Source organism: Xiphophorus maculatus, chromosome 11 (genome assembly GCF_002775205.1).
Source record: "Xiphophorus maculatus strain JP 163 A chromosome 11, X_maculatus-5.0-male, whole genome shotgun sequence".
NCBI classification, from domain to species: Eukaryota; Metazoa; Chordata; class Actinopteri; order Cyprinodontiformes; family Poeciliidae; genus Xiphophorus; species Xiphophorus maculatus.
Window position 1 is genome coordinate 19,819,662 of NC_036453.1, and position 12,803 is coordinate 19,832,464.

The 12,803-nt window shown below is 37.8% G+C and overlaps 1 protein-coding gene across 5 annotated transcripts in view; it reads left to right on the plus strand.

The window, feature by feature from the left end:
- Positions 1-12,618, plus strand: part of LOC102229236 (spectrin beta chain, non-erythrocytic 1-like) — a 56,608-nt gene extending 43,990 nt beyond the window's left edge. For 2 of the 5 annotated variants that reach the window (XM_014470210.2, XM_023342786.1), the window contains 13 exons: positions 48-252; positions 353-727; positions 813-1,057; positions 1,973-2,111; positions 2,228-2,312; positions 2,943-3,139; positions 3,314-3,441; positions 3,524-3,599; positions 4,824-4,901; positions 6,461-6,639; positions 8,245-8,418; positions 8,520-8,562; positions 8,662-12,618. In XM_014470210.2, the coding sequence (XP_014325696.1) occupies positions 48-252; positions 353-727; positions 813-1,057; positions 1,973-2,111; positions 2,228-2,312; positions 2,943-3,139; positions 3,314-3,441; positions 3,524-3,599; positions 4,824-4,901; positions 6,461-6,639; positions 8,245-8,418; positions 8,520-8,562; positions 8,662-8,865 (2,128 nt within the window). In that variant the 3' untranslated portion in view covers positions 8,866-12,618. The remainder of the gene's footprint in view (positions 1-47; positions 253-352; positions 728-812; positions 1,058-1,972; positions 2,112-2,227; positions 2,313-2,942; positions 3,140-3,313; positions 3,442-3,523; positions 3,600-4,823; positions 4,902-6,460; positions 6,640-8,244; positions 8,419-8,519; positions 8,563-8,661) is intronic. The other 3 variants (XM_014470212.2, XM_023342787.1, XM_014470211.2) reach the window with 2 other exon arrangements.
- Positions 12,619-12,803: the final 185 nt, after the last annotated feature.

Consider the following 12,803-nt stretch of genomic DNA (forward strand, 5'->3'; position numbering starts at 1 on the left):
TGTCATTTAATAACTAACACATTTGATTCCTAATCTCAATTGAACAGTGAAAGAATCACCTTGCGACAAGCCCAGGTAGACAAGCTGTACGCCGGCCTCAAAGACCTGGCAGAGGAGCGCCGTGTGCGTCTTCAGGAACGGCTGCGGCTGACCCAGCTGAAGCGAGAGGTAGATGACTTGGAGCAATGGATCGCTGAGAGGGAGGTGGTCGCCGGCTCCCATGAACTGGGACAAGACTATGAACATGTCACGGTGGGTCTTTTTTCTCCAATTGAAGATGTGAAAGCTCTGGGAAATTCAGCTGAATTAATTATGTTGCCCCGATTTCTGTTTTTTCTTTTTTTTCCCACAGATGCTGAGGGACAAGTTTCGTGAGTTTGCTCGTGACACCAGCACCATTGGCCAGGAGCGTGTAGACGGCGTGAACGCATTAGCAGATGACCTCATCGAGTCCGGTCACCCTGAGAACGCCAGCGTGGCAGAATGGAAGGACGGTCTAAATGAGGCCTGGGCTGACCTGCTAGAGCTTATTGACACACGCACGCAAATGTTAGCCGCCTCCTATGAGCTGCACAGGTTCCATCAAGATGCTATGGAGGTGCTTGGACGTATCAAGGAGAAGAAGGAGGTGGTGCCTTCAGACCTTGGCCGGGATCTAAACACGGTCCAGCATCTCCACAGACAGCACAACACTTTTGAAAATGACATCCAGGCCCTCAGCGGACAAGTGAGTGAAAAGATTTCTTGTTAGATTTCGAAAGCGGCTTCAGATCAAAACACAGAAGGCCTTCTCTTCCTCTTTTAACTCCAAGGTGAACCAAGTGCAGGATGATGCAGCACGTCTGCAGAAGGCCTATGCTGGTGAAAAAGCAGATGACATTCAAAAGAGTGAAACGGCCGTGACGACTGCCTGGCAAGGGCTGCTGGAGGCCGGCAAAGCCCGCAGGCTCCTCCTGCTGGACACAGTGGAGAAGTTCCGCTTCTTGAACATGGTGCGAGACCTCATGCTCTGGATGGACGGCATCAACGTGCAGATCGACGCGCATGAAAGTCCGAGGTAAACGGAGTATTTACCACTAACTGGAATGGCTTATATAAAAACCAGAAGTGGGTAGAGTAGCCAAAAATTATTCTCAAGTAAGAGTAGCACCACTTTAACATATTTTTACTCTAGTAAAAGTGAAAAGTAGCTTCTAAGAAATTTCTCAAGTAAGGGTAAACAAGTATTTGGTAAAAAGCCTACTCAGGTACTGAGTTACTGATCGAAACAGTCGTTTAATACTTACAAATTATATAATCAAAAAGACCAAAATACAAAGTGATAAATGAATACATTTATTTTTAAAGCTATTTACAATAACCACCAAGTTATCCAAAGTGCTTTACATTGTGCAAAATAAGATAAAACGTATAAAACACGAGGAGTGAAAGAGATAAAACACAAGAGATGGTAGAATAAAGTAAACAGACAATTAAAATAAATATCACACTATTGAGTAGTAAGTCATGTTGAAGATGTATGTCTTAAGTCTTCACTTCAAAAGACCCAGGTCAGAGGTCAGTCATATTTCAGCCGCAACTTATGTGGAAATTTTGGCATTTTAAAGACCGAAAGGAAAATAATTCATAACATGGTTGCAAAATAACAAAATTAGGCGAAAGGAAAAAAAAATTCCAGAACAATTTCTTTCAGTAAAAAACTTTTGAAAAACTATGAGTCTGTGTCTGGTGAATTTTTGGTTAAAACAAGCTTGTTCTTTATTTTAGGAAATTACTAATAGTGTATAAAGTATCCAGACATTTTACTCAACTAAAGAGTAGCGATATATCATAATAAAATTACTCAAGTAAAAGTAAAAAGTTCAGCATTGTAAAAAATACTCCTAAAAGTATTTTTATTACATCAATAAATCTAAGTCGGCGCTACCCAACTCTGATAATAACACCAACTCTCTTGTTTGCTTCATTTAAGGGATGTATCATCTGCTGAGTTAGTCATCGTCAATCATAAGGGCATCAAATCGGAGATTGAGACCAGAGCAGACAGTTTCACTGCCTGCACCAAGATGGGAAATGACCTCATCAACAAGAACCATTATGCATCTGACGAGGTATTTGGCTACGATTCAAGGAAAACTATTTCAGAGGGAACACAATAACCAGATTTTAGTGTCTTCATACCATACAGCTCAGTACCCTGTTTACTGAATGCTCCTTTTGTCTACAGATCCGAGAGAAAATGGCTCAGCTCCAGGAAAAAAGAGATGAGATCAACAGCAAGTGGCAGGAGAAGATGGACCATTTACAAATTGGTAGGCATAGGAATTTCATTTCAATGGAAATTTAGAATACTACATTATTAAATAGTCTAGATACAAATTAAAATTCAAAGAGTATCTTGTCCCGAAACAAAAGGTTATTATATTGGTATATTAATTACATCATCTACTGTAACTGTGATGTGGCAACAGAAAAGCATGTAGGTACAGGTTTAAAAAGGAAGATATGCAAATGGGAAGGTTTAGGCTGGAGGGCTATTAGAAAGAAAGAACACAGAGCATCATTTCATATTCATTGGGGAAAAATGGTTGTACGGTGTAGTCATAGATTTATAAGGAAGTCATATAATTTATTATTAAATGACATAATGCTGCAATGGTAGCTATTTTATTAAGATACCTTTTGGAAAAGTAGGCCTACTTGCATGCATTCGACTAATACCGCTAAGAGATCAGTCCATTTTTAATTTACTTCATTTTTGTTTCTTTCCAACACCACTATTTCCATCTTAAATGAGTTACCACAGTCCTACTATTTTGAATGTCTTCTTACCAAGATTGTGAAGCAAGCTCTAATAACTTATATTATGACTCTTAGGACATTTCATGATTTATTTGTATTTGTTATTCTTGCACTTAACTTGGTGTTTGCATTTGGTTTAGTGCTGGAGGTGCTGCAGTTTGGACGAGACGCCAACGTGGCAGAGTCATGGCTGGCAGGGCAAGAACCTCTTGTCCGAGCGGCGGAGCTTGGTGCTAACGTTGATGAGGTTGAGAGCCTCATTAAGCGCCACGAAGCCTTCGAGAAACTCGCTGCAGCTTGGGAAGAACGCTTTGTGCAGCTCGAAAAACTTACCACAGTAAGTACAATGATCGCTTTCCCTCTGAAGTCAGGGTGCCAACTCAGTCTGGTCTTTCTGAAAGATTTTCTTATTAAAATGTTTAGCAATTCTGGGAAGTGGTCTGACAGATTCAGGATGTTACTAACCTCCTTTAAGACAGCCAATTAAAGTTTGAGTCGTCTTTTTCTCCAGCTGGAGGAGCATGAAATGCAGAGGAGGCGAGAAGAAGAAGAGAGAGCACGGCGACCTCCTACTCCTCCGCCTGTAGAAGAGGTGGTGCCGTCTGAGCCACATAGTCAGCCACATGATTCAGCAGCAAGGTAGGAGATGTTTGAAAGAGCAGACAGCAAAATCAAACCTGTTTTTCCGTTCACACGACATTCATCTGTCTTTTAAACACAGAACAAGTCTGGACCAGACGACACTTAATCAATCGGTGTCAGTAAATGGAGTGCACAGCGATAATGACACGTCTCAGGTGAGACAAGTTTGCCTTGTCCAACGTTGTCGTGTTTTTTCCCATGCTGTTGGCCTCATTTCATGTTGTATTTATTTATGATTCGAGTGGGTTATTGAAATGTGTTTTCAATTTTTAATAAGTCATTTAAAATTACTATTAATATGCAAAATTTGACCAAGCAGAGTCAAAATAATCCAATTTTATTCCAACTCCATTGATTCAAAATCATTTCATATGAAACGTATTTCTCATTGTTTGTCTTTGGTTGTCATACCGCCGTGAACGGTGTCTCATCTTTATATGGCATATAACAAAGTGTTGAATCTTAATTTAACATAGAAAAATTGGCAAAAGTTAGATTAGAATCTTAAGTTTCAATGTATTGTACTGGGATTTTAGACCCACAATGAAACATGGTGGCGGCGGTAACATGCTGTCAGAAATCTTTTCCCACCTTAAAAACATAAACACACCAGAGCTATAATAGACTGGTTTATATCAAACCTATTACAAATCCTGACCCATTTCCATGTGAGAATATGTGGCAAGCCTGAAATCAGTGTTCAGAATCTCTCCATCCAAACTGAGACTAAGCTGTTTTTCAAAGAATGCAGCAAAATTCAAGTATAGATATGGGAAGCTAGAGGAGTAACCTAAATGGTTTGCAACTGTAATTGCAGGAAAATGTGATTCTGCAAAGTTTGGAAAAGGCTGAGGACAATTGCTTGCCACACCTTTCAGATTTTTACCTAAAATCCGTTTTGTATTTTGCTTCCACTTTACAGTTATTCACCACTCGCTCAGTCTATTACTAAAGATCCCAGGAAATTACATTGCACTATATGGTTGTAATGCTCCAAAATGTGAAAAAGCTTTTTTTTCACTGCATTTTGAATAATGCAGTTATCTAAAGAAAATAGCTAGAATTAATATATTGTATTTACTGGAGCAACATGGCCAGAAAAAATGGAAAAAAAAACAATTACAATTTTATCTTTTACGGAGAAGGAGAGGGGCCTGGGAAGAAAACCGTGCAGTCTTATATACATGTAGTTCAATTTTTTTTTCATTGTCTGATCAAAAGCATCACAGAGTGACCTGGATATGTTTTCATTTTGATCATGGCTGTTGACTCTGGTGTGTTGGCATTTTTGTTAAACTAAAAAGTTCAAGCCCCGAACTAACATTCAAGTGTCTGCCAGCGACGGACTCCTTAACAATTTCTCATTGCATTCTTACCAGCAGTCTTTATCGCTGCCGTTGTCAGTGGGAAAGAAATCAGAGCCTAAACGTGTGTGTAAGCCCAAACAGCAGGAGCGTGTGAGTAATGAGCCATGGTCAGCTTTGTTGTTGCTCTCCCTCCCAAACGCCCCCTTACCTTCTTGACAACCTCCACTCAGCTCCTGGTCAGCGGCAGTACTTCTTTTAAGAAACCATTGCTTCTTTACATCCACTGCTTTATTTATTAATGAACCACACAGCTTCATTAATGAGTCCCATTGCTGCAAAAAAAAAAAAAAGGCATGATGCACATTCATGGACAGGGTGTTTTCATGGATCTGATGTTGCGGTTTGCGGCTGCTGTGTATGTGCTTGTATTGACCAGGACGGGAGTCTCTAAATGTGGGGCAGAGTAAATGTGGTGGTTATTACAGCTGTTCAGTGGTATTTTTCTATGTGGCTTGTGGTAGTGTCTGTATGTTTACTTCTGAGTGTGTATCTTGCTTAAAGGAGTTAAAGCTTTGAATAGTGAATAGTTTTAATGATGGAAAAGAGATGAATAAGAGCCTTCTTAGTTTCAATACTGTTGAAGTTGCATATTTTTAAATTAAGTCATATTTTCTGTTTTTGTGTGTTTCATTTGGTAAAAAAAAGTAGCAAACTTCAAAGATTAGTTTGCTTAGCAGAGATTTATTTTTGTTTAGTTGAAAACAAGAATTTTCCTACTTATTTTCAGAACTCTAATAAAACAAGTTATAACAAAATTTTAAAATATTCTGCTGTTAACTATCGATATATCAAACGAGAGGCACTGATAAGAGAGCAGTCATTGGAAAACAAGTTTTCAACATAATTTTAAGACAAATGGAAGTTAATTAAATTGCTGAAGTTTTATTTTGGCTTCAGTGGCTGTTATTACTAAAACAGCAGTCTCTGTGTAGGTAGGATATAGATACTCGAAAGGATAAAACAAAGCATCTCCATTCAGCCTTCCTGATATCTTACACTTCCTCACTTTCTCACAGTCTGAATGGGCTGCAGACACGACTTACCGTCTCTTTAAAAACGTGTTTCCTTCTAAGTAGCTTCCTAGATCTCTCTGTTGCCTTCGAGTCGTCTTTATGCAGTAACACACAGTGTTGCGAGGTCTTCCAGGAAATTAATAATTTTTTTTTTTATTATTATTATTCATTTATTTTTTATTTTTTTAAACCAGCAGGCCTGATGAATCTGAAATTGGCAGATTTCTCAGTTTTCTAAATTTTTTTTCTTTGTTTTTTAAAGATTGTAAGGAAAAGTGGAATTAAACTTACTGAGGTTTTACTTAGTAGGTTATAATTTGAATTATCATTTTTTTCCCCCAAAAACGTATTTAGGATGTTTAGCTTATGCTGGTCAGTGCTTCTTGTATGTTTCCTTTGTGAGTAGCTAAGTTGTACAGTTTGTCTCACAGTTATAATGTAGTGTTACCTCTTGTGTAATGTGTGATTCCATGAATCCAGTGGACCCCGTGTTCAGTACCTCAGTTTATCATGCAGTGTGTTAAAGCAAGCATCATTATGGCTTTTTGTGTTTGGCTGTGAACGGCTGCTTTGCTGCTCCCTTGGTCTTTTTCTGGTATTTCCAGCATTACCACTTTGGTCTGGTTTTAACCACAGGGCTCAGAGTCCGATTCGGTTAATGGACCCGGTAGAGACAGCGGCCTGGCGTCCTCTCGCCTCGAGCCGTCTGCCACGTTACCGAGCAGAGGCGGTGCCGACTCCGAGCCAGAAGCCATGGAGGGCATCCTCTGCCGAAAACAGGAAATGGAGTCCCACAACAAAAAGGCAGCTACCAGGTAGGAATTTGGTGATAAGAGAGTGGTGACTTGTTTACATACTGGGGAAAAAATTAATTAGCTGAAGGGCACTTATTATTTCATTTGATGGGACTTGGACCACACACATTCTAATGGTTGTGGATCTTTTTTAAAGTTCTTACACTTTTTCAAAGACAATTTTTGTGATATGCTATTACAAATAATAAAGTAAATGCAAAGTAATGAAAGGTGTACTCTTATTATTATTATTTTTTACAAAATGACAGAACAGAGAACAAATTAACTACTTCTGCAAACTCTCTATTTAACAAAGTAAGCCAAATAATGGTATAAAGCATAATATCAACACTTACAATGTAATAATTACTCTAATATAAATTAACTTTTTTTCTCCTCATTTTAAATATAATTATTTTCAGAGTTTGGGAAGCCATCTGGTTATTATCAATATCAAAAAGTACTGAATCACATAAAGTATTAAAATATTGGTAAAATTATTGTGAAATTAATCTGTGTAATGAAAAACGTTTCTATAATCTGTGTAAAATTAGTTCTAGTTTTTACTAATAAATATAAAAAAGGTTTATCAGTTCATCAGCTTTTGACTAACTTTTAGAGTTGGAGGAATATTGTAAAAATAGTGCAAAATCATTTACTGTTTTTTTTTTTTTTTGACAGAATTTATCCATATAAAAAAAACATAACATTTAAACACTAATATTCACTTCAGGCAGACTAAACTATCACAAAATACAGACACATGTGCCCATGTCTATAGGAGCTTGATGTATACTTAGTTTTACAATACAGCTCAACAGTCAAAGCTCTTAATTTCTTGACCCAGTGAAACGGCACATTTGTTTATTCATGCAGCTTCTCAGTAAAGCATAAAAAGTTGGAACATTACTCGGGTCGGGACAAACATTGGCTTGCAGCAGTCCATCTTGGAAATCTAATTCAGATTCTAAACACACCCTAAAAATAGATCTCCATTTTTTTTCATTGTGGATTTACTACGATTACACAAGAGAGCTGTAAAAGGAGGAACAGACCACTTTAGCATTATCTGTGAACATGTAAAATTTAGGTGTTGACATGTTAATTTATATGTGCTTAAAGTTATATGTAACTTTAAGCACAGCTTTAAAAATAGTGTTAATTTGCTCCTTCATTTTCTATATTTTTGTGCATACAGGAATCTAATATTTTATGTGTAATTTTATATAAATGATTGATCAGCTGTTTGAATCAAAACATCCAAGTTTTTTCAGTCACTTCATTACCGAGTACATAAGCAGATCTTAATTTATTCCAGAACTAAATTTATTTGTATCAAAACGGAACAAAGAGCTTTTTGGGACGCCACACTTGTAAACCTTTTAACATAGTTTCTGAACCAGATGTGCGCTACTCTTAAAATCTCTTTAGTTTTTATTTCTAAGATTTTGTGAACTTTGTTGTCAAAAGCTGGTTTTCACTCCTGTTGCCGTGGCAATTGCAGTATCTTTCACTTCATTATAAATTCCTCAAATAAGGCTGTAAAATATATGTATAACTTTATTTTAAGTTATTTTGTTATGTCAACAACTGGTTCATACTACTCTGACTAATTTGCTCCAACAGATCGTGGCAGAGCATGTACTGCGTTCTTAGAAAAGGAAGTCTGGGTTTTTATAAAGATAGCAAGAGTGCCAGTAATGGCATTCCATACCATGGAGAGGTTCCCATTGTTCTGGATGGCTCTGTATGTGAAGTAGCCCACGACTATAAAAAGAGGAAACATGTATTCAAGCTCAGGTGAGGATAAAATAATTTAAAGCAAATATTTAACTTTACTCCACCTGTTGGTATCAATAAATGAGTGCAACAGTCATTTTTCCTGTTTCATGTGTCTGCAGGCTAGCAGATGGGAAAGAGTTTCTGTTCCAAGCCAAGGATGAGGTAAGATATACAGACTTGTCGTTTTAAAGCTGTAGCTTTATATGAATGATGAGGTATAATAAAACCTTTATTGTTTTTTTTCTTTTGTTTTTTTTTAAGGTGGAAATGAGTTCCTGGATTCAGTCCATTGCTGGCTCCATCCCATCGGCATCAGGGGACTCGCCGGGAGCGCCCCGACTCAGCCGCGCCATGACGATGCCCCCCATCTCGCCAAGCTCAGGAGAAGGCGTAACCATGCGCAACAAAGAGGGAAAAGAGAAGGATCGTGAGAAGAGATTCAGCTTCTTTGGCAAGAAGAAATAGGACATTTGTAAATGGAAACATCCAAAATCTAAAAAATTCCACAGACTGAGGCAGGCGGACGGAAAGGTACACACAGGTCAGACAGACGCACTGCTCTCCATGCAGGACCCGAGGAATTGCCAACAGATCTGTCACTTGGGACTCTTCAATCCTTTTTGACTTCCTTTTCTGTTTATCTCCCTCAGCGTTTTAATCTCTTGTTTACTTTATTTTCTCCAAATCTATACTTACTATTCACATTTATCACCCAAACTAGCGTCAGACAAGCTTGTTAGTATAAGTCTGTAACATCAGCTGGATGGGACAGGTCAGACGACTGAAGCGGCTCGTCCTCTGCAGGAATCGTCTCACAGTGACTCCTAGCGGACGGAGTCTCCAGGAAAACTACTAATCGTGTTTTTTTTCCATTCCTCACAAGCGTCCTCTTTTGGGGGGCGATAACATCTGTTTGTTTTTATGTTGATGTTAGTAACTTGATTAATATTATTATTAATATTTATCTTTTGCAATGTATGGTTTGAGAAGAAAACTAATTAGCTAATGACCTTGATCTATGTTGTGGAGAGAAACAAATTTGGTTCAACTAGTGGAGAATGTTGGTCTTGCCCTTGTATTTTTTTTTTCTCTTTAGGAAAGAACATTTATGAGGTGTTTTGCAACAAAAATAAAGCTTGAGTTTTAGCCGTGTGTGTTAAATGATCACAGGTACCACTGGGAAAATCATATATACATATATTTAATTAGTGGTCTTATAATTCTTTTTTTCTTGTTTATCTCCGATTTTGCCTGCATTTGATTATTTCTTTTGAGTGATCTTTTCTGCTTGATTTTTAACTTTGTTTTTTGTTTTTTTTTCCTTCATAAAGCAGAGATTAGTTTTCACACAATGTGAGCGTGTGTGAGTTGTGGTGCTGTGGATTTTGCATGTTTATTTGTTCCTGATTAAACATGGTTGGATGGATGTTGCTTTTCGAAAACCAGACACAAGCAAAATATCACTGGAGTAATTTTCTGAAAATGTTACTTTTCCTTTTGCTTTATAGTAGCTGCAACCAGTAACATTCCTCTAGACATTATTTTTCTCCTCTTTGTTTTAGTCTCCTAAACTATTTTCCATTGTTTTGGTCGAAATGAAAGCTTTGGGGACAGTTGGCAGATGAGCGGCAGACTGCGGTGATGAGAGCATGACTGAAGGACAGATTTCATTCCAAGCGAGGGGAGTGGAAGTAAGACAGGAAGGGCATTGATGAAGATGCTTTAGGTGCTCTCCTACAACCTGACATGAGCCTGACCTTTACTTGAACACACTACATTTATTCTGATCCCTTTTTACAAACACACCCTTCATTCGAAACAGTCTTAAAGTTTTCTTAGTACAAAGAAGTGAATGTTAACCATGTGCCCTGTGGCAATGACCTAACGTATGTCAGTGGATTATTAGTCTAGATGCAATGATGGTGACCATGAGAAGCTCTGCTTACAAGCAGACAAGTTACTGAGGAAAACGGTCCTGCAGGTAGTTTAATGAGCTGTTTTGCTAATTTTGTTTTTTATTATTATTTGAATATATGGCATGACAATGTGGGCTGATTATTGTACGTGTCTGAGCAATACCATCTACTTTTTATGTTAACTTATTCTGGAAACATCAGCTTTTAATCACGTCTAGACGTAACAATTAGACGTAATTTGGCAGACAAAAGGGAGAAACTCACTCTAGCATAGCAAATGTAAGCAAATACTAGGTGATGGTTTCCTCAGATATTGTTTATGAAAAGGACCTTTACAGGATGTAGACATTAGTACAAATTTACACAATTGTTCATAGCTGCACCTGATCTTACACAAAACCAAGTAAACGGTATAAAACGGTGGCTGCAATTTGTGTGTGTTTTTTTTTTTTTTAACAGTATATGTACCCCTACAAATCTGGTATTTGAGTGGCATGACTTGTAAAAGTATTTACCTATATGGATGTCACACCTAGGCATGGGCTGGTATTTTTAATCAGAGTTAAAAATACCAAGGTATCACATAATTTCAACCAACATTTAAAACAAGCTTATGTAATATTGTCTTATTGTTAGTTTTCAAGTGCTTACCATGCAGAATACTATAGTTTTTTTACTGTTCTTGGTTTTTATAGAGCAATACGAGCTGTTAGCTAGTTAATTAGTCTGGTTACCTGCTCTGGTAGCTAGCCTGCAGTAGGCTCCTTAACAGACATGCTGCTCAGCTGTAGATTTAAAAAGGTCCATTTTCATGCCATGACTGTTTCGCAGGTAGGGATATTTTCAAAAATCCTGTTTTGTTTTTTTTGTAAACAAGAGGAAGGTGTTGGAGATTTATTTTGTTTTCTCTTCACTTTGATGCATCTTGAGACTGCTAGTCGCCCCATGCCTAGTCGATCTGAACTGCAGGATGGTCGCACAAATCAGCTCGAAAGGGGCGTTGGTCATTTTTCCAAGAGTAGACTTCATAGTGATTTGTCCCAATCATTAATAAAGATAATTGGTATGACATGAAATGGCAACATGTAGGTACAAAGTGGGGGTACAAAATGGCAAAGAGGTGACTTTCACCTTTTAAACCAACTGGTTTTCTTTTCCTTGTCCAAACAAGGACTATTTAGATAAAGGAAATCCCTGAACTCCTTTTGAACGCAGATTGGTTAAGAGCAGGCAGCCCCAACTTTATAAAGCACACCTGTTTCTATCTGTAGGACTGAATATTCCAGGCATGATGCAGAGCTTCCAGTTTCAGTTTAGGTTGCCTGAAATTAAGCCACAATAAAAGAACCACATAACATGCATTATGTGAGCCAATGCAATTGGCACAAATTGGAAGAGAGGCGCCGTTCCTTCTTGGTGGACAAGCTGGTGTGACTCCCAGTGATGCCCGTTCTCCCAACATTTAATACCACATCCGATTGATGCTGCCGCTGCGCTCCAGCTCAGAGGTCACACGGTGTATTTTCATACTGGCTCGTTTGAATGTGAATGAACTCAATTGAATTTGGTCAAGTGAAGCTTAACTCATACTTGACATACTGTACACAGGCTCTATATCACGCATACTCGCATTAATAAGACTTTGGTACTCCAGTCTTGTTGGAATGTCCTCAACTGGCTATGATTTGATGTTGCATATTGCATCCTTTCTAAAAAAAAATATATAACTTTGTGCTACTGGTGAGCTTTGACCAGAACATAAAAAGTATGCAATATTGATGTCAAGCAGGTTTTTGGATTGAAGAGTACTGGTATCGATGAAGAAAAACAGCTTTTACATGTTGAGTATTAGATGTGGTTGAATATAGACTGCGGACAGTTTATATTCCTCTTTCAGAAGAATGCTGAATATTTGCTGTCCATTGGGAGCTTGTATTTTTTCATCCAGTGGTCTGTCTTGCAGCACTTGATAAACCTTTTCTTCTCTCATTTCTCAGTACCTTTGACAAATGTCTGTTCCTTCCTCTGTAATTCAGAGTTGTTAATACCACTACTTGTATTAATTGCTCTTATGACCATTATTGCTACTGTTGTTACTATTACTACTACTGTTACTAATGCAACGTATTGCAAAAAATTACAACTGCTGTCCCATTTTTTTTCAGGTACGTGTCTGTAATGCCAGACTCTTCCACACGATGTCAGTGTGCTGTGGAGCATTTTCATTTCAAATCAAAAATACTGTTTGTTGACTTGTGTATCTACATCTAATATTAGGAATAATAAAACGGTTTAATCAACACATGTGGTTGGGTTTCTTTTATTTTAATTTGTGAAGAGGTTTTTTTTATGCTGGGTCATTAAAAAAATGACCCTGCATTAAAAAGAGGGATTAAATGGATGTCCAAACTGAGATTCTTCAGACTAGTGTTTAATTTTTCAACATTTTTAACAACCAAGGATGTCTATATTATTAGGATTCAGCAA